Genomic DNA, 27548 nt, shown 5'->3' with positions numbered 1-27548 from the left:
CAGGCTGATTCACAAGGGCCTTTGCAAGGCAGAGGTGCTCCAGCGACAGCAAGGGTGCGCCCGTCCAGGCAGCCGGGGTCCGGGGAGATGTCAAACATCTCCTTCCGTCCGGCTGGGGAGATGCCGTGGGTGGAGATGTCACCTCGCCGGCCCTCCCCTGGGACACTGGATGGGGACAATGCAGGTCATGGGGGGCCTGACCTGGCCTGCGGCTCTTGTGCAAGGGCATTTTGGCATGGGGAGCCTCAGGGACCGAGGATGGGGTGCAAGGGGCGCAAAAGGACCTCGGCTTGTCCGGGCTCCCTGCTGGGTGCCGCGTTTCTGCGCGGGCAGAAGCTCGCCCCGTGGCTAGAGGCTCTCGGGTGAAGCAATCGCACCCAGTCATCGCCCAGGAACGAGGCGAGACCTGGGCGAGTGGGAGCGCAGGGGAAGTCGGCGCCTCCCCGGCATGCGTGCAGCAACACGCCAGACGGCCTGGCATGCCGGCACGGTGCAGCACCCCAGCGCGGTGCAACGTGCTGGCGCAGTGCAGCGTCCTGGCGCAGTGCAACATGCTGGCGCGGTGCAGCGTCCTGGCACGGTGCAGCGTCCTGGTGCAGTGTCCGGTGTGGCGTGGCATCCCAGCGCGGTGCAGTATGCTGGCACGGTGTGGCATCCTGGCACGGTGCAGCGTCCTGGTGTAGTACAGCATCCCAGCATGCTGCAGCATCCCGGCATGGTGCAGCAACCCGGCGCAATGCAGCATCCCAGTGCAGTGCGGCATCCCAGAGTGGTGCAGTGTCCCAGTGCAGTGTGGCATCCCAGTGCAACGCAGCATCCCGGTATGGTGCAGCATCCCGGCATGGTGCAGCATCCTGGCATGGTGCAGCAACCTGGCGTGATGCAGCATCCCAGCGCAGTGCAATATCCCGGCACAGTGCAGCATCCCGGCGCGATGCAGCGTGCTGACATGGTGCTGCCAAGGGCTGGAGCAGGGGATAGACTGCCTTTTGCAACCCCCATTCACGCCGTTTGGGCCAACATGCCCACAGGCGCAAGTTCTCCCGATAAAAGAGCCATGTGCCTGTTTCTCCCTGAGGCTCTCGGCCCCCCTCTCCGAGCTGCACGCGGTGGAAAACCGCTGGCTCTGTGCTTGCATGCCTGCTTCGGGGTTAGCTTTTAGGAGGACCGACCCTCGTGCCACCCGCTCCGCGCTGCGTTCCAGGAGGAGATTTGCTTCGCCTCCCACTGCGGTGGCTTTGGCTCTGCGCAGGGGGAATTTCCCACTATCTCTGCGATTAGCCAAATTTGAGGTGGAAATATGCACTCCCCCCCTCCCCAACCTTTTCTTTGAGTCAACAGCTGCAGGACGTGCAAGAGCCACCCTGCAGCAAACCAACCCGAGGGGCCCCCGTGGAGACACCCAGCTGCCGGCGGTCCCCGCGCCGGGCTGGCGCCGGCGCGGCCGGGCTGCTGCCGCTTCGTCGCCGCCGGAGGGTCCTGCTCCCGCCGGGGCACCCAGCTGCGTTTCATCCGAAAACGCCACCTCTCGCCTCCAAAGCAAGCCGGCTTTTGAAGCGCGGCCTCGGGCCGCCCCAGCACGCGATCGGCTCTTCTAGCCGGCCCCGCAGACCTGACGCCGCTGGTCCGGGCGGCAAATTCCCGCGGCTGGTCCGGGCTCAACCTCGGCAGCCCGGCACCCCGGTGGCCGCCACCAGGGAGGGATGCCAGGGATGTTGCGTTGCGCCCTGGACGTGCCTGCAGCCCGGCAGCGTGCCGGGGAAGGGAGACGGCGACGGAGCCAGATTTAAACCCGCTCCAGCAGATTTAGCCGGAGTGAGTCATTCTGGACCGGTTTCACGCTGCCTCCGAGCCAGCCGAGCACATTTATTAGTCAATTAGTCTTTCTTTCCGCCTCCCCTTCTTCCTGTCCTCTCCTCCCTCCAGCCCTCAGCCCTCTCTCGGGCTGCCTGGCCGCGCTCGGCCGCGGCGCGGGACCCAGCAGGCCGCTCCGCTCCCCGTCCCGCTGGCCGGCGGGCGCCGCTGGATGCGCCCGGAGGAGCCGCACGCGGCCCGGAGGAGTCGTGCGCAGAGGCGCTGCAAGCCGCTTGCCCCCCCCGTTGCTTGCGCTCCGTTTGCACTTTCCTCCGCCTGCTTGGGAGGTTTTTTTTTTAATTCCCGGCTGGGTCGCGCGGTTCGGCCGGGCTCTTCCTCGCCGGCACCTGCCGGCAGCGGCCGCCGCTGGGTGCTCGCAGGGCCGTCGTGGGAAAGAGCCCCGTAGTTCGGTTCATTTTTTTTTCCCATCAGCACAGGGGAAAAAAATGCAGCTTTGCCCAAACCCTCCGCAAAACTCTCGGATCGGGGCGGGGGGGAACAAACCCAACCATTCTTTTAACCACCATCTTCCCGCGTGGTGATTTCTCCAAACACCCCATTTCCCTTTTTCTGCCTTATTTCGGGCGGAGGTTTCCGTCCTCCCTGCCTCCCTCCCTGCTTTCCGAGGTGCCGGCCTCGGGCCGACGGCGTGGGACCTGCCATCTGCAAGCACGGCCGGCAAATACGCCTCTTCTTCGCGCCGCCGGGCTTCGTTCCTCAGCGGAAACCTTCCTGCTGGTCTTACACCGTCCCGGCCCCGCGCAAACCGAGGCGGGGAGCAAATACAGCTCGGTGGTATTTCCCTAGCGGGGTATATCGCATTTGATAGGCAGACAACCGGGGCCATCTCATCACTAGCGGAAAAATTCTCCGTTTCTTTGGCTTTGTTGATTAAAGTTGACTTGCCTTGAATGCAAACTCTCTGCCAAAAGGACACAGCTTTTTTTTAAAGACGTTCCTATACACCCTGGAAAGAAAAAGTGTTTATCAACACGTTCCTGTTCGGGGCGTCTGTTCAGTGTAAGTGAAAAGAGTCTGGGCAGAGGCAGGGAAAAAAGTACCTCTGCTTTTTTCCCAAATAGCTGTCCTCCCCTGTGAACGCTCTCCCGGAGCATTTGACAGCATCGTCCATTCAATCGTACAAGTTAGACACATTTTCCTGCTCTGCCGGGCTCCAGGTCTGCAAAGCCGTCACGGGGAATTGCACAGACCGGGAACAACTTGGGCCTGTGCTGGTTTTCCATGTTCCTTGTGTAAGCGCTCGCGCCTGCAGATGCGAATGCAAAACCAGTCCCGGCGCGGCGGAAAGACGACAGGGCAGGTGTTCCCGCCGCGGTCCTCACGGCTCTCCTTTTTTTCGCACGGCTTAATTGCTTTATCTTGATTTATGGAGCGGACGGCGGCAAGCGAGTGTCCCCGTGCTACCGGGGAACGGCATTTGCCGCGGGCGATGCCCTGATCGCCCCGAGACAGCAGCTCGCCAGCACGTCCGTCGGAGGCACAGCTCACCCCACCGGCCCCAGCAAAACGCTGCTTCCTCCCAAGCCCGATTTCGAACCCCGGCAGCGAAGCACCGGCAGCGCGGCAGCGATTTTGGTGACCCCCCGCTTCCCGGAGCGGAGCTGGGAGCTTTCAGGGAACCTGCCCCGAAGAAACCAGGCACTCACGATAGCAGATAAACGGGATTTCAGCGGCTCGCTGCCCGCGGGAAGTCCCGGCTCGAGTCTTCCCGCGAAGTCTCCCCACCTCAAGCTGCGAGCAGGCATCTCCTGCCCCATCAGCACGAGCAAGGCTAAGCCGGGTGCGTGCCGCCTGTGAGCTCTGCTTGCATCTCACTAAGCTGCTACCCATATTGGCGTTTTAGGCTGGGAAAAAGAAAATAGGTCGTGCCGAGGGACCTATTTCCCGCGCCCCTTGGCCGGCGAGCTTTAGGCGATACCTGCTGCCGGTAATTGCCGTGCGCGATGGAGCCGGGCGGAAGGAGGGGGCATCAGCGGATGGGTGCCAAGCCCCATGCAGACGAGGGGAGGCCTCATGCTATTGTTATCGTCGTGGTTTTTGGTGCGGCAGCTTAAGGTTCGGTGCCGTCGAACCTCAGCCTGGGCCCTGCCTCCCCTGCGCCCGCGCCGGGTACCGCGCGCGCGGCGCCGTCAGCAGCGCCAGCACCCAGACGCTTGTAACTTGCCTGCAAAAACTCACGCTAGGCTACGGCGTTGCCTACCTCGGCCTCGCGAAAAGGCACCACTTTAACTCTGAAAGCTTGTGCGGGGGCTCCCGTTGGCTTTCGGATAATTTATTTGCAGAGGCAGCTTCCAACAGCGCTGCATAAAACTTACAGGGTTTGGGGTTTTTTTAAAGCGAGGGGAAGAGAGCCCGTGAGTCAGACGTATTTCGCCCGGAAGAGCCGCGGCACGCGCCGGGATGCCGGAGCTGGCGGCCGCGGTCGGCTCTCTGTGCAACGCCTCTGAGCTGCTTGGAAGGGGCAGACGCTGCTGCTGGTGCTGGTGCGCTCTCAGGGCACAGGAAAACGCATCGCGCGGCGTTTGCTGCTTTCTTTTTCCGCCCGCTTTGGTAGCGACGCTTCGGAGCTGAAGCCTGGACGTGAGCCGCCGCGTCGGCTCGGCGCCGCTGATCACCGGCGGCCTATAAACGGGCCGCAGGCTCGGCCGCGCGGCGTCCCCGCCGCTCGCAGGCACCCAGCCCCTGCGGGGGAGCCCGAGATGGCTTTTTCCACAGCTGACAGCCTGGATCGAGGGGGAAAATCGGCTTAATCCTGTTTTTCTGTTATGCTTTGCAAAAAAAAAAAAAAATGCATATATATCTATTCCAGCGTGCTATCTCCAGCCAGGCCGAGGGTGCGCGGACCGGGAGCCCTGCGCTGGGCACAGCCGGAGAGGTCTTGGTTCCAAAGCTGCTGAGAAACAGGCACATGCAGCAGGCAAAAATCCCCTTTCAGAGCCCCTGCCTTAAAACACAGGGGCTTTTCCAGCCTGCTAAGTGCAGAGTATCCCTAAGCCTGGCGTCCCACCGCCGTCTCTGCCTTCCAACATCCGTATGTTTGGCTGTTTTCTCCCCCAGAGCATAGCTTTCCGCCGGCGGCCTCGCGGATGTGCCGCACGCCTTATCCCGCGCAGGCGATGCTCGGATGTGAACGGTCCCCTCCTAATTGCCGCTCGAAAGCTGAGAGCATCTTCACGGCCCTTTAGAAGCTAAAAAAAGAAAAAAAAAATCGAATAGATGCTATTCGAAAACAGCTCGTGCTGACAAAGGGATTAGAGCCTACGGCAGCGCTGAAGAGGGTTTTAGCCGATGTGCAGCCGTGCCGTTTTCCGCGTTTGCATCCCCGCTCGGGGCCGGGCTGCGGGGACGTGGTCTGCAAGGTGTCGGGCGTTAACGGCGGGCGCGGGGCTCTTCCCGCCGGGGTTTCCCCACCGGCGGTGACAGCCGCGTCCCCCCGGACCCGTCAACCTTCTGCATTTGTTTGTGTAAGGCCTTGGGCAAAAAAAAACATGTCCCTGAGCAGCGACGCTTCCAGCCACCGACCGCCTCGTGCACTTTGCGCAAAGTCAGCTCGAGCCTGCCTTCTCCAGACGGTGACAAAACATGACGGTAAAAGGGGTCACGGCTCCAAAGCGCCAGCGAGAAGCAGCACAGGAGAGTCCCTGCATGGTTTTTACTCCTCACCCCGCTCCAGCCCTTCCGAACCCTCCAGTGCCCCATGCTGCAACGTTTGCCGGGCAAAAATTCCTCTGGTTGCTGTCTGCCCTCGTACGGCGTCACGATGCCCCTTTGCTACCCGGCCAGCTCTGCCCACCCGGGCCAGCATCCCCGGGATGGGAGCAGCATCCCCATCCCCAGGACGGGAGCAGGATCCTCATCCCCGGGACGGGAGCAGCATCCTCATCCCCGGGACGGGAGCAGCATCCTCATCCTCAGGATTGAAGCAGCATCCTCCTCCCCAGGATTGAAGCAGCATCCTCATCCTCAGGATTGAAGCAGCATCCTCCTCCCCAGGATTGAAGCAGCATCCTCATCCCCAGGATTGAAGCAGCATCTCCATCCCCAGAATGGGAGCAGCATCCCCATCCCCAGGATTGGAGCAGCATCTCCCTCCCCAGGACGGGAGCAGCATCCTCATCCCCAGGATTGGAGCAGCATCTCCCTCCCCAGGATGGGAGCAGCATCCTCATCCCCAGGATTGGAGCAGCATCTCCATCCCCGGGATGGGAGCAGCATCCTCCTCCCCAGGATGGGAGCAGCATCTCCATCCCCGGGATGGGAGCAGCATCCTCATCCCCGGGACAGAGCAGCATTCTCATCCCCAGGATGGGAGCAGCATCCTCCTCCCTGGGACGGGAGCAGCATCTCCATCCCCAGGATGGGAGCAGCATCCTCCTCCCCAGGATGGGAGCAGCATCCTCATCCCCGGGACAGGAGCAACATCCTAGCCACTGGGCACTCGAAAATCAGTCCAGCTTTGGGATGCATCAGCCCCTCTCCGTGCACGGCTGTGTGCAACCCCAGGGCCTCCCCCTTTCCCAGCACCATCTGAAGCAGAGACAGAAAACATCTGGTCCCGCTGCGCCTTCCCGGCGAGCGCTGGCCGCAGCGGGGCAAAGCACAGATGCAAGCGGGGAGGCTGCGACCTCAGCCGTAACTTCAGGGCCAATTTTTCTTGCAAGTTTAAAAGCTGTGCCGCTCGGGGAGGCGCAGCGCCGCACGGGCAACGCGCTGTGCAACCTGTGGGGCTCTACTCGTTTTCAGAGGAGCATGTGCTCTTTTTTTGGCAAGATGACCGTCACTCATTGAGAGCCCCGGCGGCTGCGGCAGGGGACGCGTGCCTGGGCTCCGGGCCCCCCGGGGCCGCTGGTGCGGGCGAACCGGGGCCGGCAGGCTCAGCACCATCCAGCCTTGCGCCTTGCCGCCGGCGCCTCCAGCCTTGCCGGGATGCCACGGGCTTTTGCGTTAGCTGCGCGCGGCCCGGCGCAGCGGGCGCCTGGGACAAGCTGAGTTCCCTGGGCTTTATATATACGTATATATATATGCACGCATGTGTATTTTTGTGTATGTACAGATATATATATATACACACACACACACGCACAGGCATTATGCATAGATATATGCATAACGCGTGCAAAAGGAGAGACCCAAAATACCGCCTCGTCAAGCAGAGATTCAGCTAATATACCCCAGTTTTGCAGCCTTCCGAACATATTTCCTCACTTTTCCTAGATTTATAAGGACACGCTCGAGGCTCCAATCCTAACTGGCAGCGGGACGCCTCCGGCAGCGCTTCCCGCGCGAGCAGTGCAGTATTTGCAAGCTGCGTTTGGCGCCGGAGCCCTTCGCCCGGCCGCAGGGCCGGATGCGGCAGCTCCCGTCCTTCGCCCGCCCTCCTGGGTGCCGATGCGCTTGTTTAGGATACGTCTAGGGTGAGTCAGCCGGGGGAGCCGGTCCGGGTTAAAAATAGCTCAGCCAAAAAACCGATGCTTCTTTCTGCTGCAATCCTGCGCGTTTGCAAAGCGCGAGGGCAGAGTCCGGTTTCCCCGGGGCAGAGAGGCCCTGGCTCCGTGGCCTGCAGCCTCCTCCGCGCGGCGCCGTTGGCCGCGCGCCGTCGGCTCGGACGCCCCGGGACGGCGCTGAGCCCCTGCCGGATTAGCAACCAAATACGTGGCTCCTGCAGGCTGCCCCGGCCCCTATTGCAATAATTGCAATCATTTCTTCTCCAGCGCCGTCCAGAGACCCGTTTCCCTCCCGGCTGTGTAGCCAGCTGTGGATTCTCTGATGTCTAATAACACGGGGACGCTCAGGCTGCCGCCCGGCCCTCCGCGGAGGCGCTCATTCGGATTTCTCGCAACGCCCGGCCTCCGCTTTCGGTGGCAGCGACTGCGGTCGGAGACGTCTGCCCCTCCGTCAGCTGTGATTGAAATCAGCCAACCGGCTCCGGAGCGCTCCAAGGGGAGCGGATGCACGGGCGGGCAGGCGAGCTAAAAATAATCCTCCCCCTGCCCGCTCGTCCCCCGGCCCGGCCCCGGCAGCCGCCCGGCCGCCTGCCCCCCCCCCCCCCGGCGCAAGGGGCCACGGCGGAGCCGGCCCCGGGCTGCCCAAAGCCCCTGCCGGCTCCCGCAGGGCAGGTTGGGGCCGCGGAGCGAGGGCGAGCGGCGCGGCACGTGCAGCGCCGTGCGCCACGCCGTGCGCGCGTCCAACCCCGCCGGTTCCCGCGCCGGCTGGGGCGCGCGGGAAGGACGGGCCCGTCCGCGCCGCGCCGCGGCATCCCGGCGACGGGACGCGCCGTGTGCGCCCTACCGCCCGAGCGGGCGGCCCCGCCGAATTCCTCTGCGCCAGGAAGCGTCCGGATGGGAATTTTAGCTCTTTCTCGAGGTTTCAAAGGTTTCTTGGGCTTTCAGGGTGGATTTTTCTCTCTTTCCAGGCCCTGAATCGCTTTGTCCTTCGTCCTTCCTGCCTCGGCAGGAAAGGGAAGCCCTCCGCGTAAACAGAGAGGGGCCACGCGGCGTTCAAGCACCGCATCCGAATCTGACCCCCCTCCGCCCCCCTCCCCAGCCCAAAGCCAGCTCGGCAAGAAGCGCCCGCTCCGACGCCGCGTCCCGCTCGGGAAACATCCTGGCTCCGCATTTCTGGCATTCCTGCCCCGGCCGCCGCTGGCCGCACGCCACCGGCAGCGAGCCGGGCAGAGCCGGCGGGGCAGCCGCCCCCCCCCCCCACCCCGCGCCATCAATACGCCCCCGGGGGGGTATATGTGCAGGGCCGGCGGGTTCCCGGCACGGCGTCTCTCCCCGTCCGCAGCCCCGCGGAGACGGAGACGGCTCCCGCTGTCGCGGCGTGCCGGCCGGCTCGAGCACGGTGACGAAGCAGCGCGACGGCCTCGTGGCCTGCGCGGGAAGGTGCGGGCGTCCGCTCGGGCTGCCCGGGGCCCGAGGAAGAGCCGCCTTGGAGATCCCCCGGGAAAAGCCAGGAGGAAAGTGAGCTGCGGCTCCTCGCCGGGGTTTGCAGCAAAGTGCCCACCGCTGTGTCCCGCACAGAGCCGAGCGGGTTCTCGAGCGGGTTCCGGAGCGGGTTCTCGAGCGGGTTCCGGAGCGGGTTCTCGAGCGGGTTCCGGAGCAGGTTCCGGAGCAGGTTCTCGAGCACGCCCTCCCCAGGGCGATGCCGGAGCAGGAAGCGAGTTCAGCTCGTGGCGTGCGGCCGCCCGTCAGCGCTGCTCCCGGCTCGGAAAGGGCCGCGAGGGCGAGAGCAGCAGCAGCCGCCGGGCTCAGCAGGGCAGCGGACGTCCCCCCGGGGAGGCCGCCTTTGCGGGAGCTGTTTCACCGCAGGGACCAGCACGTCGACAAGGCTCCTCCAGCGAGTCTTGCGCCCGGGCGGCCGGGAGAAACGGCGGCCGGCGAGGCGCGCGGCCCTTGCTAGACGCCGGAGAACCGCCAGGGAGCCGCTCGCGGCTGATGGCTGCCGCTCGGCCGCCTTCGGGCTGAGCGGCGGGCGAAGGCAAGCGCCCGCCCGGAGCTCAGGGGGCTCCCGGGGCCGCGCGGTGACACTGGCCGGCGGCAGCGCTGCGAGCGAAGCGCAGCTATAGAAGAGGCTCGGCTGGTGATAACGCAGGATCGCAGCGAACAGCTGCTATTTCCTACCCGGTTAATATAAATATCTCAAGTGTGAAAAAATTCTGTATATTTTATGCGAATGATATTTTCAGCCATAACCACAACTCCTTTTTTTGGTTTTGGTTTTTAAGCCTAGCACTGCAATTAGCTCAGTTAAACCTTGTCTTAAACAAAAAAAAAAAAAAAAGGGTTCAATTTATGACGTTTTCCATCTGCGCTTCCGCTTCTTGGAGGGGCTTTTTTAAAAATTATTTTTATTTTTAGCGATATGAATTCCAAGGTTAGTTAAAGAGAAACGTTATCTGAGTCTTGGGGGGGGAGCAGAAGAGAGAAGGGAGCGGATGCTGGCCAGGGCCCCCCTTCCCGAACTCTCGCTGCGGGCAGGAGAGGCCGCTCGGCGGGGCGCCAGGCAGAGCCCAAGCCGGCCGGGCCGGCGCGAGCCCCCAGCCCCGGCCGCGCGCCCAAGGCCGGCTTGCTCCCCGGCGAGAGCGGCGCGCTGGGGTGCCGCCGCGGGTACCGCGATCGCCCGGCACGAACCGGGAGCAGATTTCGGGGAGGAGTGTCGGGGCGCGCGCGGCACAGCGGCTCCCTATTCATGCACGGGAACAAGCGGCTGTTCTCGCCCAGAGCGGCGCAGGGACTGCGGGGGCTGAGCCGGCCTCGCAGGTCAGCCCCAACGCTGCCTGTAGACGCTTGAAAGAGGGGAATAAATAACTGCGCCGAAAGCAGTCTTACCATATGGCACTGCTGAGGAAGGAGCGCCACGAAGATGCTTTCTGGCTAATTCACGGTGCGGCTATTCGAGGGCTGCGTCACCCGTGGAGCGAGAGCCGTGCTCGCGCAGGGGCTTTCTTGCATGCACCGAGCAGGGGCGGCTGCGCCACGCCGCTGAGCCCCGCGCGCCTTTGGACCAGCTGCTAGGACGCCACTGGGGGCTTTATGGGAACAGGACCCGACCCTAATTCTGCTGCTGGCTCGACTGGACTCCCCTGTGCTCGCTCGAGCCCCGGCAAGGGGGATGCTCAAGCCCATGCTGGGGATGCGTGGGGTCTCCTCCCTGGGGGAGGTGGGATGCTTGGGTCCCCCCCCCCCACCCCCAGGGGGAGGATGTTCGGGCCCTGTCCAGGGATGCTCAGGTCCCACCAGGAGGACACTGGGATCCCCCCTGGGGAGGATGCATGCGTCCCCGCAGGAGGATGCTCAGTGTCCCTGGGAGGATCCTGGCATTCCCTCCCTGGGGAAGGTGGGATGCTGGGATCCCCCGGGGGGGGGGGGGGAAGGATGCTCCGGTCCCTCCCGGGGAGGATGCTCAGGTCTCCTTGGAGAGGTGGGGTGCTCAGGTCCCCCCACGAGGATCCCTCATAAGGACTCTGGGGTCCACCTGGGGGGGATGCTGGGGTCCCCTCCCGAGGCAGGCAGGACGCCGGGGCCCCCCGGGGTGGGGGGGAGGGAATGCTAGGGCCCCCTCCCAGGAGGGGCGGCGCGGGGGCGGGCGGCGGGGGCGCCCGCTGCCGCCGCTGCCCCGCGGCCGCGCCGAGGCGGGAGGCGGCGCCGGTGCCGCTCGGGGCGGCGCGGCCCGGGAAGGGGCGGGGGCGGCGGGCTGGGCTGGGCTGGGCTGGGCTGGGCTCGGCTCGGCTCGGCTCGGCTCGGCTCGGCTCAGCACGGCTCGGCGGAGCAGGCAGCGCGGACCCGCAGCCGCAGGTAGGTGCGCACCCGGCGCCCCGCTCCGCGCTCCGGCCCCGCTCGGCCCGGCTCGGCCCGGCTCGGCTCGGCCCGGCTCGGCTCGGCCCGGCTCGGCTCGGCCCGGCTCGGCTCGGCCCGGCTCGGCTCGGCTCGGCTCGGCCCGGCTCGGCTCGGCTCGGCCCGGCCCGGCCCGGCTCGGCTCGGCTCGGCTCGGCTCGGCTCGGCTCGGCTCGGCCCGCGGGGCGGCGGCGCTGCCGGCCCGGCCCGGCCCCGGCTGCAGCGGGCGGCCCGGCCGGGGGCCGCGGGGGGGCGGGCGCCGGCGTCGCCGGCTGCTTGTTGCACTTGGGGGATTAGTTGGTGGTGTTGGAAAACTGCGAGTGGCTTCATTTTCCAGGAATGCGAGTCATTTCCTCTGGCTGGGCGCAGGGAGTTGAAATTTAACAGCGTCGGGGCTGCGCTGCGAAAACCTCCGCCGGCTCCCGCTGCCCCCCGCCCTGGCCCCCGTGGGACACCCCCTTCGCCCGTGGGAACCCCTTCACCCCTGAATCCTCCCGCCCGTGGGTGCCGCCGTCCCCCGGGACCTGCTCCGTGCCGGTGCGGTGGGGTCCGCGGCCGTGCCGGTTGCCGTCGTGCCGAGGGCGAGATGGGGCCCCGAAGCGGAGGCCGGCGCGGTGGCGTCGCGGGGCGGCGAGCTTCCCGGGACGCGTGCCGAGCGGCGAGCGAGCGCGGTCCGTGGGCATGTGCATCCCGGCCGGATTATGGGCGTCGCGAGGGTAAACCCCAGGAGCTGGTGGAGCGGGTTTTAAACGGCAGCGGAAATGGGGGTCCCAGGCCGTGTATGCCCCGCGGGTGCCTGAGCCGATGCGCCCGCGCCGTGCCACGAGCAGCGCGTTCCCCTCGCCGCTGCGGGGCGTCCAGCCGGGATTTCTGGGCACGGGGCAGAGGGTTGCCGGATGCTCTTGATTTTTGCGGCTCCTTGGGCCGGCTCGCGCGAGGGAAGCGTCCGCCGGCGCCGCTGCGTTGGCGCTGCGGCGGGACGAAGACGGCGCCCTACGCCTCGCTCCGAGAGGGCGAGGACCAAAACCGCCCCGCTTCCCTCCTTCCGCCGCGGAGGCGACGGCAGCCGGCGAGCCCTGCTCAGCCCCCGCGGCCAAAATCCCGCGGCTCGGCCAGCCCGCCGGAGCCGTTTCTTTGAGGAGAGCAAGAAAAAAACCCTTGGATCCCACCTCCGGGTCGCGGAGCCGCGGCGGGGACCGATGCCGGGGCCGCTGCCCCGTCGCCGTTCGGCGGGAGCTTTCCGCTGCTCGCGGCTCACGCGGTTTCTGGTCAGGAGGATGTTTTTCGCTCTAAGCCAAACTCTCCTTTTCCAGAAAGGCTAGCGCGCCGCGCTGATTGAACGGCTGGAGGTGCAGAGGTTTTCTGCTCTACCTAATTCCTGCGCTGCTTGTTTTCCTTTCTTTCGCACAGCGCTTGCTGGCACTCGCTGATTCTCGGCGCATGGATTTCTTTGGTCTCTTTTGGATAAAATGCTCGAAAGTGATGCTGTTGCATCTAAAACTCCCTGGCCTGAAGGCGTATTGGGATTGGGTTGTCGGTACTGGCTTTTCAGTATCATTTTGCAAAGGAGTTCTTTTTTTAAACTCAGTTTATTCAAACCCTTTAAAACCCGGATCTGTAAGCAATTATTCCATTACATGAAAGTCAGTACACTGAAAAAGATTAATTCAGACCAGATGTAAAAATAAATGTGAATTTCAAATTAAGATGATGTCAGCTCCGTCCTGCTTTAGGCGGGGGGAAAAAAAAAAAAAGAGTGCTTTGGACTCCAGATGGACTACACAAATTCTGGTTGTGGTTAAAATATCCGCCTGGTTGTTAATTTAGTTTTATGTCTTTTTTTTTTTTTTTTTTGGCCCTTTCTGAAAAGCGGGCTTATCATATTTTGTCAAACAGAAAAAGCGTTTCGCCCTTCCTGCTCGGGAAGGGAAGTTGATGGAGGCCGCCGAGCGAAGCAGAGCACCGTTGCGCTCCGGCTCGGCGGAGGGCGGCGCGGGATGCTGCGGGGCGCCGCGCCGGGCCGTCCCTCCCGGCCGCCTCTCCTCGGATAACCCGCGGCCGCTTTCCGCCGGCCGCGGGGCTGATCGCTCCCACGCGCCGCCAGCCGGGCTCGGCCCTCGCCTGGCTTAGCTCGGCTCCCCTCTGCTTTTTACAGGAGGCGGATTGGCGGCCCGCGAGCGTTTCGGGGCAGGTCTGCGGCCGCTTAGAGGGAGTTTCAGGGGAACGGCCGGGTTTTGTCCCGCTTCCGCGGGGTTTGCCCCCGAGCCGAGCGCCGGAGCAAAGTCCGGGAGCTGTAGCAACCCTGCGCTCCCAAAGGGGGAATATCTGCTGTTTTAAACCCTCCGTGAAAGCCGAGGTTTGCTCGCCGGGCAGCTTTTGTCCCGCTTTGCGCCGGCCCGGAGGTCCCGATCCGCCCGGCATCGGGCTAAAGCAGCCGGGGCAGAAGCCAGTTGCAACACGGGAATTTCTCCACCGAGCCGGTCTTGATGCAACTGCAAGTCCTTAGCAGATATAGGCTTAATCCCTAAGGCTCGTGGAGAAGTTTTCCAGAAGGAAATCAACTTGAAGGGCTTGATTCAATAACATGAAAGGAAAAGAGAGGAGGAGGGGATGGAAAAAAGAGGGGGAAAAAAAAAAAAAAAAGGCCCAGGACGAGCGGCCGCCTCGTCGGAGGGCCGAGCGCGGGAGCCGGGGGCCGCGGTCGCGGCGAGGCAGCGCTCCTAACCGAGCCCCTCTTTCCCCAGCGAAGGGCTCTTTCGTCTGCCTCTGCTCGCTGGCGAGGAAGCCGTTGACTTCGTGGAGAGTCGGAGACGATTTTAATCGCGGGGCGACCGCGAGTTAATCTGGCCGCGGGCTCGCTGCAAGCTGCCTCGAGCGGCAGCCTCCAGGCTTGCGACGGGCAGCCCGCGGGCTGGGACGCGGGGCAGAGGCGCCTCCGAGCTCCGGGAAAACGAGGGATTCCTGCCCCGTGAACGCGCCTTGCCATCCAGCTCGGCGCTTCGTCCGCCTCCGCTTCCCTCGCTTGCCTGCCGCCAAAGCCGGCGGCTAGCAGCTTGCGGTTCAGCATCCCCGGCGGCAGGATGGAGCCGGCGCGGGAAACGCCGGCCGGCGAGGGTTGCAGCCCAGCGTCGGAAAAAACCCCGCGGCTATCAAAGGAGGCGGTGGGAGACGGCCGGTGGGGCTTTGGCGATGCCTCGCCGCGTCCTCCAGCGGGGAAGCTGCCCAAGGTGCCTTTTTTCACGGATTTGGGTCGGAAATGATGTTATTTCCTTGGCACGCAGAGATCCGGGCTCGCGGCTCAGCCCCGACGCCGGGGTCGCTGTGAGCTCGTGCCCGGCCCCGTCGGGCTGACTTGGCGGGGGGATGTTTTTTCTGGCCTCGTTTGCCGGGGCCGGAAGCACCCCGGGAGCAGCGGCGGCAGAGGTTTCCGAAGGGAAACGCTGCAGCGTTGCCCGGGGTGGAGTTTCCCGCTCGGGATCGCCCGTCAGACGCAGCGTCCGCAGCTCCTTCCTCGCTGCCGTCGCTTCCCTGCCCCTTCCGGCCCCTCTGCGCCCGCCCCGACCCCGTCAGCCCCGGCGCCGCCGCTGTTGGGCCGCTTCGGCGGGAAAAATTAATAATAATAATAGACGAGTGAATCGGAAAATCAGTGCCACCGCTCGGAGAGGAGCGATGCTCTGCTCTGCCGCCCGCTCGCATGTCCCCGCTTGCTGGGAGTTTCCCTGCAAACCCTCCGGGAGGTGTTTGCCCGGCGGCTCCCGCGCCCTTCGCAGCCCTGCCGCCGGGCGCCGTTCGGGCCGCAGGGAAACGCGGCTCCCGCCGCCGCCGGCCGTTTCCTCCCCAGGCGACGCGCTGGAAACGAGGAGCAGATGCCGGGAAAGAATTTGCCGGAGGCACGTCGTGTCGAAAAGGCGGTTTTGTGCCAGGCTGCCTCCCTGCTTGCGGAGGGCTGCCGAAGGACGAGGGACGCGCAACCCGAGAGGGAAACCTCTTTTTTTTATTTTTATTTTTTTAAATTTTCTTTTTTTTTGCATCTTGCAAGCGATGCCCGTACGTGCATGTCTGGATAACGGGCAACCGGCCGGAGCCCGGGAACGGCGGCTTCCCCGTGCAGTGCTGCCCGGAAAGCAGGGCGGTCGCCTGCAGCAGAGGGAGCTGGGGGATATCAGTGTGGCAAAGGGGGTTATGTATAAAAACGCATTTTTTTTTTCCCCTCCCAGCGCCCGAGAGTTCAGCTAGTCCCCCGTTTTTAAAAATTAGTCCACATGATTAGTTGGGCCTGATGCACAGGCTCTGCGCAGTTCTCGCAGCCCCTCTGGACGCCGGTGGGTTATTAGCTGTCGCGGTGCCCCGAGGACGGGGTTGGATTTCCAAGCTGTTTTTCCGAAGGCTTTTTGCTTTGGGCCGGATCCCGGCTCGGCGCACGCGCCGCTCCTGGGAACGCGTGCCGGCGGTCCGCGCTGTCTGCCCGGCGCGGGCAAAAGCCTTTTTCTCCCGGGAGGAAATCCTTAAGCGGCTCGAGACCTTGGTGCAAGGGCGGCTTGGGGGGAGCTGCCTACTGCCAAGCAGCCTCAGGGCACTTTGCCCCCCTCACCATGCAAAAAAAAAAAGCATGCCAAAAAAAAAAAAAGCATGCAAATTAAGTCGGTTTGGATGCCAAACGCGTTTCCATTTTGACCGAAGGCAAACATTTGGCGAAGAGGGAGATGCTTTCGGTGCCAGCGTAGGTCCCGCAGGCTAGACGAAGCGGACATCTTACAGATCTTTGCATGCTACATAGCGCGCGCGTCCGCGCTCTCACGGGCCGTCCCAGCCTGGAAGCTGCTCAGGAGGTATTCGCCCTTTAAAATAATCCAAGCCCAAGCTGCTCTTGGTTAGGCCGGCTTTGCAGGCGAAGGTGGCTCGCGCCGGCGGCTGGCAGCTGCGGGGCTCCCGTCTCCGTTGTCCGCAGGGCTTTGCGCCTGCAGCTCCCGCGTTCAGAGAAAGGGCAGGGGAGGCCGCGAGGGAGCCCGTTAGTTTAAATCGCTAAACCGAGCCACGAGTCGGCCGGGTGATGCAAGGGAAGGGGGTTTGGGCGTCGTTTGCTGCGGTCCGCGGTAGCTGGTCCCCAGTCTGCAGTGTTGCTCCCTTTCCTAAAGAGCAGGGCAGGACGTGTGCGTCCTCGCAGGAGGAGCGGCGGGTTTGCACGCCAGATGTGTCAGGCAGGGTTTTGGGGTGGCGTTAGGTGAGGTGCCGTCCCTGTGTCGGTAAATGCAACCCTGGGTAAAATAACTGGGTTAATGCAACCTAGTAAATGCAACCTAGGGTAAATGCACGCAGGTAGTGCAATCCAGCAAATGCATTTGGGTGATGCAGTCTGGTAGATGAAGCCTAGGGTAAATGCACCCAGGTGATACAGCTTGGTAAATGCAACCTCAGGCTAATGCAACTTCATAAATGCAACTTGGTGGATGCAGCCTAAAGTAAATGCACCCGGGTAATGCAACCTGGTAAATGCACCCAGGTAGTGCAATCCCGTAAATGCAACCTAGGGTAAATGCAACTGGGTAAATACACCCGGATAATGCAACCCTGGCTAAATGCAACTGGGTAAATGCACCCAGGTAATGCAATCCAGTAAATGCAACCTAGTATAAATGCAACTGGGTAAATGCACCTGGGTAATGCAATCCAGTAAGTGCAACCTAGGGTAAATGCAGCTGGGTAAATGTACCCAGGTAATGCAACCTAGCATAATGCAACTGGGTAAATGCACCCAGGTAATGCAACCTAGGGTAAATGCAACCTAGGGTAAATGCACCTGGGTAATGCAATCCAATAAATGCAACCCTGGCTAAGTGCAACTGGGTAAATGCACCCAGGTAATGCAATCCAGTAAATGCAACCTAGAGTAAATGCAACTGGGTAAATGCACCCAGGTAGTGCAACCTAGCATAGTGCAACTGGGTAAATGCACCTGGGTAATGCAATCCAATAAATGCAACCCTGGCTAAGTGCAGCTGGGTAAATGCACCCAGGTAATGCAACTTAGTACATGCAACCCTGGGTAAATGCACCCAGGTAGTGCAATCCAGTAAAACGCACCTGGGTGATGCAACCTGGTAAACGCAGCCGGGTCGGGACTGCCCGTCGGGGAAGGGGAGGTCGGCGTGCCAAGCGCGGCGGTCAGGCCCGTGGCCCGCGCGCCTCCGGCAGCCCTGACGGCCTCCCTCCTGCAGGTATGGCGCCCGCAGAGCCCGAAGCCGCCGCGGCCCGGCTGTGAGGCGCCCGCCACCGGCCCCGGCCCCGAAGCCCGCGGAAGAGCCCGGAGCACGATGAACAAACTGAACTTCCAGAACAACCGAGTCATGCAGGACCGCCGCAGCGTGTGCATCTTCCTCCCCAACGACGACTCCCTCAACATCATCATCAACGTAAGCAGCCGCGGGCCGGGGGGTGGCAAGTCGGGGTCGGGGTGGGGAGGACCCGCAGCGAGCCACGCGGCGGCGCCTGCTGAGCACGGGCGCTTTCGGCACACCTGCAGGCGGAAACCCGGCGCGACTCGAAGCCGCGTCCGCCTCTCTCTCTATTTCTGGCTTGCGTTTTGGCCCGTCCCGTGTTGGCCCCGCTCGGGCACGGCGGCGCCTCTGCAGCTCCGCTGGGCTTTCCCGCAGGTGAAGATCCTGTGCCACGAGCTCCTTGTGCAGGTGTGCGACCTCCTGAGGCTGAAGGACTGTCACCTCTTTGGGCTCAGCGTCATCCAGAGTAAGTGGCTTCGGGCTGCGGTTTCGGGCGCGACGCCCCCCTCCCCGCCGTGCCCAGCCGCGGTGGTGGTGGTGGCCTGCAAGCGGTGGTGGATCTCAAGCGTTGGCCTTGGTTTCCGACAAGGTCGCCTTGAGCCGGTGGCCGCCGTCTCCCTCCCGGCGGCTTTTCGCCCAGCAGAAAGCAGCCCTCGGCGTGGCTGCGCTGCGGGATGGCGGCAGCTGAGCTGCGAAAGCTCGCGCTGGCTTCCTCGGCTGGCGTCCGTCAGTCTGTAACGTCTGTTCGTGGGTCTGGGAGACCCAGAGCAGAATTCGGTGAGCCGGCGGCATCACTAGGTGCTCACCAGGAAGCTCTGGAGGTGCTGAGTTAAAGCAGGAGCCGTGTCCTCCCACCTCGCTTCCCGGTCCTTTTAGGGGATGAGACCTTAAGAGGCTGGTCCCGCTTCTGGATACGGATCCCTCCTTTCGGGGCTAGTTGAGGTGCCCGGGAGAGCCTCCACCAGAGACACCCCCGCTCTCCATCAGAGCTTGCCGTGGTCCGCGTTGAAGCAGCTCATAGCCCTGGACCCGGGGTCGTCTTTTCCCTTGTCGGGAAGGGAAAATGCGATCCGCTTCCTGAGGCCGGCTCTCTCCCGCGCAGACAATGAGCACGTGTACATGGACCTGTCCCAGAAGCTCTACAAGTACTGCCCCAAGGAGTGGAAGAAGGAGGCCAGCAAGGTCAGCAGTGAGATGTTGCATGGAGAGATGACGCCAGTAAGGGCAGCTCTGTCCCCGCCGCGGGTCGCTTCCCGGGCCTGGGAAGTCAGTGCAGGGTTTCGGGTGGTGGGAGCGATTCTCCGCCTTTGGACTACGCGAGGGGCTTTCGGAGTGGAAAACGTTAGAGGGTGTAAAACGAATGACTAGCCTATGCCACTTAATAGCAAGGCAGCGCGGATGGCTCGGTGATTTTTTTCTCTCCATAGTTTCCATATATTGTCCCTCTATATTCCATATATTATAGCAGAATTTCTTAAAGTGCCCCTTGCTTCCACTTTTCAAAATGAAATGTTTTTCTCTCCTTCCCAGACCGCCTTTTAAGTATTTCAGTGCAGCATGCAATGGGGTTTTTGGCCTGAAGTTTTCCGTGCCGTCCCCGAACGGGCGCTCAGAGCTGGCGGTGGTGGGCCAAGGGCCGGGGGAGGACCGAAAGGGGGGACGTCAGCGCAGCGGCGCTGGGACGGCACCTCCTGCCTCTCTAAAACCAGACCCTCTCCGTTTTTCAAGATATGGCAAACTTTGGGGCGGACAAGTGAGATGCGGTGGGGAAAAACTCCAAAAGCCCAAAGTGGATCGGCGCTTGCAAACGGGCGCCGTTTCCTGCGGCTTTTTCACCTCGGGGATGGGAAAGGGGTTTGCCGGGATGGATTTTGGCCCGCGCAAGGCTGACGCGAGGGCGGAGGGGCACCGCCGGCCTCCCCGGGGACCGCAGCGGTAAGCCCCGAACATCTCCCTTTCAGGGGATCGACCAGTTTGGTCCCCCGATGATTATCCACTTCCGAGTGCAGTATTACGTGGAAAATGGCAGGTTGATAAGGTGAGGAGCAAATTCCCCACGGAGCGGCTGCGCGCTACGAGAAGCGGCTTGTGAGCGCGGGGGCTGAGACGGGAGCGCTCCGGGGATGTCCTTCTGGGCTACGACGCGCGGCATCTGCCCAGCCTCGCCATCTTGCTGGAAAACCAGCTCCTTGCAAAGCAAAGAGGAGGCAGCGTGCCCCCTTCCCGAAGGGCTCACGCACCCCAAAGCTCGCCCCTCCGGCCTCTTGCGCCGCTGCCTGTTGGCGGGCCAGCAGGTCGTCCTCCCCCCCGCGCCTCGGCGGGCCGGGACGCTCCTGCCGGCTCACCCGGGGATAAGCCAGGCTCCTTCGGGCTAACGCAGGGCGCGTCCCGCTTTTCGCTCGCCCTCGCGCCTAAAACGGGCTCGGGGGTCTCGGAAGAGGCGTTTCCGGGGTGCAAAGCCGCCGGGTGCCTGGGTGCGGCTGCTTTTGGGCACGCTTCCCCCGCCCTTGGGTGCTTGCAGCCCTCCGAGGCGTCGCAGCGGCCGAGCGGGGAGGCCGGGGACGCGCTGACGGCCCGCGCGGCGCCTCCGCTCTCTTGCAGCGACCGGACGGCGCGCTACTACTACTACTGGCACCTGCGCAAGCAAGTGCTGCACTCGCAGTGCGTGCTGCGCGAGGAAGCCTACTTCCTCCTCACCGCCTTCGCCCTGCAAGCCGACCTGGGCGACTTCAGGCGCAGCAAGCATTACGGGAAGTACTTCGAGCCCGAAGCCTATTTCCCCGCGTGGGTAAGAGCGCCGCCGCGAGCTGCTTTTTCCGACGGGGTTTTTTTTTTTTTTTTTCCCCATGGGGAGGGCGGCGGGGACCCCCCTCCCGAAACGGGGACGCCACACGCTGCCGGGCTCCGGGCGAGGCAGGATATCGTTCCAAAAAAAAAGAGAGAAGGGGAAAAAAAAAAAAAAAAGGCAGTTTATTAGCAGACAAGTAAAGCTCAAGTAAATATTAGTGTTGAAGAGGGGCCGGGAGGCAGCGCGGGGCGCAGCTGGACGCCGAGCGGCATCCCGGCGGTGCCTCTCGGCCGGGCTTCGCGCTAGCTGCCCGCGACGAAAAGGCTAATAAAAACGTAGGCCTTGCAGCCCGCTGCGGTTTACATGTTTTCTTGCTTTTGGCCGGAAGCCCCCCCGAAAGCTGCCGCCCTGCGCCGCTGAGCGGGGACGGCCCCCCTCGGCTCGGCCGGACCGGTGTCTGCAGTCTGGTTTTGCGGCCGCTTGGGAAATCGCAGGGGCAATGCCCTTTCGGGGGAGCCGGGCGCTCGGCCCCCGCGGGATTTGGAGTGGCCTTGGGGGTTTTTAACTCCTTCGGGGTTGCTCTGGAAGTGCTGGCTTGAAACGCGAGTAAAAGCCTGCTTGGGAATTTAACCTCTGTTTTTCCCGCGCCGCTGGGGCAGTCCGCTGCTGCGCCCCCGGGCTGCCGGGGGGGCGAATCGTTGGCGCCTGGGGGTTTTTTTTTTTTTTGTTGTTTTTTTGCCGATGCCTTGAGCGTTACGGGGCCGAGGAGCTTGCAAGCCTCCAAAAATGGGGCGACACCTCGCGCCCATTGTGCCTCGAAGTCGCCGCCGCCGCCGCCCTCGGCGGCTCCGAAGCCGACCGCGACGGTCTCCTCTCTTCCCCCAAAACAGGTGGTTGCAAAGAGGGGCAAGGACTATATCCTGAAGCACGTCCCCAACATGCACAAAGACCAGTTTGCCCTGACGGCCTCCGAGGCGCATCTCAAGTACATCAAGGAGGCGGTGCGCCTGGACGACGTGGCTGTCCACTACTACCGGCTGTACAAGGTACCGCGCGCCGGCCGCCCGTCCTGGTCTGCTCTGTGCTGCAAATCATATACTCAGAGCTTTTTTTTTTTTTTTTTTTTTTTTTTTTTTTTAAATTTAATCCCTCCTGCCCTAGGATAAAAGGGAAGTGGAAGCCTCCTTGACGCTGGGGCTGACGACGCGGGGCATACAGATCTTCCAGGTAGGGGCTTGGAGGCGGCGCGGGCGCCGCGGGAGGAGGGAGCGGTGCGGCGGCCGGAGGCGGGCAGCGCGTGCCGCCCTTCCTAACCGCCCCTGCCTCGCTCGGCGGCAGAACTTGGACGAGGAGAAGCAGCTGCTCTACGACTTCCCCTGGACCAACGTGGGAAAACTGGTGTTTGTGGTGAGTACGGAGCCGCGCGGGGGGGATTCGGAGACTCTGAGCGTCGCGCGGGCGGCAGCCCGGCGGGGAGAGCTGCAGCCCAGCAGCTCCGGGACCTTTGCGTCCTTATCCCTCCTCCGCCGCCCGCGGCGACGGCCGGGGAATCGCGTCGCAAACCCGTTTCTTGCCGTCTCCTCCGCAGGGCAAGAAGTTTGAGATCCTGCCCGACGGCCTGCCCTCGGCCCGGAAGCTCATCTACTACACGGGCTGCCCGCTGCGCTCCCGCCACCTCCTGCAGCTGCTCAGCAGCAGCCACCGGCTCTACATGAACCTGCAGCCCGTCCTGCGCCAGGTCCGCAAGCTGGAGGAGAACGAGGGTAGGTGGCCACCACCCGGGACCCCCTCCGGCACCGGGCACCCGCCGGCAGCGAGGAGCAAGCCCCCGGCCAGCTCCCCGTGGCCACCAGCTGGGATGCTCCCACATCCCTCGACCGCGTGTCACCCGAGGGTCCCGTAGAGCCAAGCTGGGGAGCCACCAAAAGGCCTCCCGCGGTGGGTGCCCGCAGACCTCCGGAGGCGGCGCCGGGCTGCCCGGGGCGTGCGGGATGCCAGGCCGGGGCGGCGCGTGCTGACGGCGCGCCCGTGCCCCGCAGAGAAGAAGCAGTACCGCGAGTCGTACATCAGCGACACCCTCGACCTGGACATGGAGCAGCTGGAGAAGCGCTCGCGGGCCAGCGGCAGCAGCGCGGGCAGCGTCCGGCACAAGCGCCTCTCGCGCCACTCCACCGCCAGCCACAGCAGCTCCCACACCTCCGGCATTGAGACGGACCCCAAGCCCCGGGAGATGGGGCCCGAGGACACCTTCTCCGGCCCCGGCATCCACCGCAAGCTCAAGACCTGCAGCTCCATGACCAGCCACGGCAGCTCCCACACCTCCGGCGTGGAGAGCGGCGGCAAGGACCGCCTGGAAGAAGACTCCCAGGATGACGGTAAGGCCGGCATGGGGCAATGCATTCGGAGATGACCCATCGCCCACGATCTTGCTTTTTGCAGCTCCCTCGCTTCCAGCCAGGTGCAAACGTGCATGTCCATGCAGTGTGCCTGGAGCCTGCACAAGCACATCCGTTGCCCTCAGTGCAAACCGCGTGGTCCGGCTTGGGTTTCACGGGGTAATTTGGGTTGGGAGGGACGTCGGAGGAGCTTGGTGCAACCCCTCGGCTCAGAGCAGAGCCTTCACATTGGGTCAAGGCTGCTCAAGGGCTTGTACGGGTGAGGTCTGAATGTCTCCATGGCTGGAGATCCTTGCACCCTCACAGTTTGCATTCAGCATCATGCCTCTGTCACCACCAAGAGTTGCTTTCCCAGACCCGGGAGCCAGTCCGATCCTTATCCCAAAGGCTGTTTTTATTTTTCTTTCCAAAACACTCGGCACGTGGATGACTTGTCCCATTTGCTGCCTGGCTCCAGAAATAGAGATGCTGGTGGACGACCCGCGCGAGCTGGAGCAGGCCGGCGAGCTGGCGCTGGAGGTCAGCCCCGACATGTGCGTGTACATCACGGAGGACATGCTGCTGTCGCGGCAGTTCAACGGGCACGCAGGTAACGCGCCCCGCTGCCGGCGCGCGTGCTCTTGCGCGCTGCGGGCAGCAGCCAGGGTTTCTGCTCATCGCTTCCTTGACGGACAGCGTTCAGCTTCCGCAACGCGAGTCGCATCCCTCATTTTAGGTAGTGCACAACTTGCCCAAGGCATCAATTTGGCGCACTGGGAAAACCAGTTTGCCCACTGGGTTAAAGGAAAGATGGAGCAAAACTAAGTGATGAAAGTACAGGAACAAGGGTTCGCCCAGGAAAAGTGGCGAGCTCGAAATGGGTTTTCCCTCAGCGTTTTAGAGGATGCGTGCTTCCAGCTGCACGCGAAAGCAAAATGCAAGCTCGTGCAGCAAATTGCCGGGGTGCTAATTAACCCCTCTGGAGCCAAAGTGGGGCGTGCAAACGCGTTGGTCCCAGCACGGGGACAAAGCGGAGCTGGCGGAAGAGCCGAACGCGGGAAAGTTCGGCTAGCTGTGCCGTGGCGCTCCTCGGAGCCGGCGCGCGCAGCAGCCTGTCCCCGCGTCTCGGAGAGGATTAACCCGAGGGCGCCCGCGCTTCGGTAATTAAATGCAAATGTCCTGGAGTGCCTTTGCGTGCCCGCGCGAGCATGCCGCGCACACGTGCTGCCGGCTCGCTGTAAAACACGCACCGCGGCTCTCGCCTCGCCTGGAGGGTCTGAGAAAAAACCTCCCGTTGCCCCAGAGAGGAGCCCGTGCTCGCTCTCCTGAGCACGGGTGCTGTCGTTGCACGTGTGAGCCCGGCTTCTCCAGAGCCCTGCCTGCACCTGGAGGCTCGGCCAGGCTTTGCGCCGGGGGACCCGGTGCCGGGAGGACCTGTGGGTGGGGGACCCGATGCGGTGGGGGGCCGGCAGGGCTTTTAAATAGCCTTCGCACCATCCTCTTCCTCTCCCCCCCCCCCGGCTCAGGGCTCATCGTAAAGGAGATCAGCTCCTCCACCTCCAGCTCCTCGGAAACGGTGGTCAAGCTCCGCGGGCAGAGCACGGACTCGTTGCCGCAGGTATGAATTTTGGGGGGGGGTCCGGACGGGGCGGTCGGCAGGGAGGAGCCGCCACCACGCGCCCGGCTCCCGCACCGCCTCCGGTTTGCGAGCCCCGAGGGGCGCTGAGCCCTCGTCCCGAATTATCCCAGGAACGAGCCCGTCCTGCCTCCCCGAGCCCCAGTCCCCCGCGTTTCGGGGGGTTTGGCCCCCAGCTCCGCAGGAGCAGCCCAGGTGGACCTCTGTGCCCGGTGGCCACCAAGCGGCATCGCGGCGTCTTGGCGCTGCCGCCCCGGCCCCCGGGGGACGTTGCGGTGCCAGCTCGAGCTCCCTGCCGCCGCGCCAGCCCTGCCGAAGCCCCTCCGTAACCTTGTGCTTTGCCCAGACCGGGTGCCGAAAACCAAAGACGTCCACGGACCGGCACAGCCTGAGCCTGGACGACATCCGGCTCTACCAGAAGGACTTCTTGCAGCTCGCCGACCTGTGCCAGGACACCGCGCAGAGCTACACCTTCGGCTGCGGCCACGGGCTCGCCGAGGAGGCCCTCTACTGCAACGGCTGCTTGGCCCAGCAGTGCATCCACATGCACGAGACCTTCCCCGCCAGGCGAACCAGCAAATACTTCTCGCTGGATCTCGCCCACGACGAAGTCCCCGAGTTCGTCGTCTGAGCTTCGCCGGGGCGGGCCGCCTGGGTTGGGAGAGCGCCGCGGACCCTGCTGCTCTTTCCCCGGACCTGTTTTGGTGCCTGGACGTCGGGTTTGCCCCGCCGCTCCTCCCCTCTGTCTCTTTGCAAAAATCGAGGCCTTGGAAACGATGGCGCTTGGAGAGGTGCGGGGCCGGCCGGAGGCGGTGGGACGCGGCGGCGCGGCCGGAGCCGGCGGCGCCCTGCTCGCTTCCCTCGGGAAACAGCTTGTGCAAAATTGTCTCATTTCCACCTGGAGAAGCACAACCTATTTAATCTAGTGGAAGCCAAACCATATTTTCTTCTTACTGCCTCGAGAAGGGTTGGCTTGGTTTTTCTTTTTTTGTTTCTTTTTTTTTTCCTCCCCCTTCCCTTTTTTCCCCGCTTTTTCTTCGTACTGCCATCGCCCGCCGTGTTGGCTTTGGGGCGCCCGTAGACGCCTCGGAGCAGATGCTGGGAAGGATGTGCCAGACTCGGTCGGGTTCAGCCAAGCCAAAGAGATGTCAGTACCCTTAAAGGCCAGTATGGAAAGTGAGAATTAAGCAATAACTAGGCGGGGAACCGGCTGCGCGGTCGACCTACCGGGGGCAAAGACGGGACTGAGATGCTGTAGGGCCGGCGCGAACCTGCTTCTTCCAAAAACGGCGTCATTCAGTCCGAGCGGGTCCTTCTCACGGGAGCGGGACGGGTGTCGTACGGGAGCCACGAGAGCTGTTTGGGGCTTTCTTTCCCTTTTTTTTTTTTTTTTGGGGGGGGGGTGGGGAAGTGGAAGGGTTAAAAAACAACCACCCAAGAAAACCAAAAGAAAAGGACAAACAGAAGAGACTCGGTGATCTGTAAAGCTACTGCAATAACCTTTGCTGAACCCAGTCTTTAAATATGTGGAGAATACATATATAAATATATAGAAGTATGTATGTTTATATATGTCTGGATCTTATAGACCCATTCCCGTTTTATTTCTGCTCTGAAATCCCTTTCAGGCAAAGGCTGTGCCCCCCCGTCCCTTAGCCCAGCGTACGGACAATCACTGTGTCTCCGAGCGCTAACGCGGGAGAAGAGCCTTTCCTGCCGCGGCTGCTCCCCGCGTCGCCCCGGCTCTGTCCCGCGCGGCTCCTACGGGCCGAGTAGTTCTGCTAAGAGGATGATGGCGACGTTGTAGGGGAAAAAGAAAAAAAAAAAAAAGAAAACAGGAAAAAAAGTGCGCGCGGCTCCTGCGGGAACGAGCGCGGGACGACGTTCGCCGCCGGCGCGGGAGGGCGAAGCGCCGCAGCGCGCTGTCTTTGGAGGCAACGTTTTTAATTAGGGTTTAGCAACCGACAGCCAAAGTTTTACCACGTTTTTGATACGCTTTTTTTTTTTTTTTAAACTGGAATTCCTTTTTCTTAAAAAAAAAAATTTTTTTTATAAATAAGCACAATCTTATTTTTATAAGGAACGTTGTTTGGGGCGGGGGTGGGGGGGGGGGGAGGAATTTAGTACCAAAAAATAATGGAGCTGTTAGACGTAGTGCAAATAACCCAGGCTGTCGCTCCGTGGGAAGCGGCGTTGCAGCACCGAGGGCGCGCGGCGCTCCGGCCCGATTTCTGAGCTCCGCCGCGGGCTCCGGGATAAAACATATATATACATATATATATATATATATATAGGGGAGCTGCGGAGGGATGCTGCGTGGTGCCTCAGAGCTGGTACTCCCCCGGTTCATTTTTTTTGGAGCCAGCCAGATCAGGGCCTCTCTCTCTCTCTCTTTTATTATTCTTTCTTTCTTTCTTTCTTTTTTTCCCCCCCTAGCCTTTCCCCGCTTCTCCGGCAGCCCCAAGCGAGTGGCGGCAGCGGGCTGGGGCGATGCCGGCGGTGGGGCGGCCGTGCGGGGCCGTTTGCCATAACGAGCTGTCTGCCGGCACAACCTCAATAGTCCTTTCTGTGAAAGGATCTTCCTATCAGGGCGGTGTGAGAGAGAGCAAAAAAAAAAAGGAAAAAAAAAAACCCAAAAAACAACCCCCCCCCTTCCCCAGCGCAATGGTTTTGTAACGACGAAGTTTGTCGCGTGCCTTTGGCGGTACAGCTAGAAATGACAATAAAGTTACCGTTGTTTGCATTGCTCTGGCTCGTGGCCGTTTGAAGGGCTGCAGGGATGTGAAGAGCGGGGATTTCGGCGCGCTGCGGCCGTCCCTCTCCGCCCGGGGCGGGGATAAAAAAAAAGAATAAAAAGGAAAAAGCCTTGAAGCTCCTTAAACACCCGCTGCGGGCGCCGCACGCGCCCAGAACGGCCGGGCCGGTTGAGTCCGAAGCCTTCGTCCCGGCGGCCTCCTCTTCCTCGGCACGGGTTGCACCGGCTCCGTCCTCGGAGGTTTGCAGGGCCGGCCTGGGCGAAGCTGCTGCTCGCGGGGCTGAGGGCAGCTCTGCTCATCCGTGCCTCGAGTCTGCTCCAGCCTCAGCCTTGCAGAGCAGCTGCTGCGGCGCTATGAAACGCGGTTAGCGGGGATGCGCGGACCAGACGTAGGGCCGGTTTTGGGACTAATGAGAGCTGAGCGGGGGGGGGGGGCGCGTGAGCGTTTGCCCCCGTAGCCCACCACGTAGAGCCCCGTTGCACCCCGGGGGTGTCCCAGCCCCGACTCC

General features: G+C 62.8%; 1 protein-coding gene across 3 annotated transcripts in view; it reads left to right on the top strand.

Moving 5' to 3' along the window:
• The window catches only part of FRMD6 (FERM domain containing 6), a 32356-nt gene extending 5327 nt beyond the window's left edge, over positions 1-27029 (top strand). The window contains exons 1-14 of one of the 3 annotated variants that reach the window (XM_068947562.1): positions 11062-11171; positions 17426-17620; positions 17861-17951; positions 18588-18667; positions 19447-19523; positions 20087-20273; positions 21164-21319; positions 21435-21500; positions 21612-21680; positions 21862-22036; positions 22313-22648; positions 23127-23258; positions 24175-24266; positions 24631-27029. In XM_068947562.1, coding sequence (XP_068803663.1) covers positions 17522-17620; positions 17861-17951; positions 18588-18667; positions 19447-19523; positions 20087-20273; positions 21164-21319; positions 21435-21500; positions 21612-21680; positions 21862-22036; positions 22313-22648; positions 23127-23258; positions 24175-24266; positions 24631-24915 — 1845 coding nt within the window. In that variant the 5' untranslated portion in view covers positions 11062-11171; positions 17426-17521 and the 3' untranslated portion in view covers positions 24916-27029. Of the gene's footprint in view, positions 1-11061; positions 11172-17425; positions 17621-17860; positions 17952-18587; positions 18704-19446; positions 19524-20086; positions 20274-21163; positions 21320-21434; positions 21501-21611; positions 21681-21861; positions 22037-22312; positions 22649-23126; positions 23259-24174; positions 24267-24630 lie in introns of those variants that run through there. The other 2 variants (XM_068947560.1, XM_068947561.1) reach the window with 2 other exon arrangements.
• The last annotated feature ends 519 nt before the right edge of the window (positions 27030-27548 follow it).

This window comes from Struthio camelus, chromosome 5 (assembly GCF_040807025.1).
Source record: "Struthio camelus isolate bStrCam1 chromosome 5, bStrCam1.hap1, whole genome shotgun sequence".
NCBI classification, from domain to species: domain Eukaryota; kingdom Metazoa; phylum Chordata; class Aves; order Struthioniformes; family Struthionidae; genus Struthio; species Struthio camelus.
The sequence above is the reverse complement of the archived record's forward strand: the minus strand, read 5'-3'. Positions and strand labels throughout refer to the sequence as shown.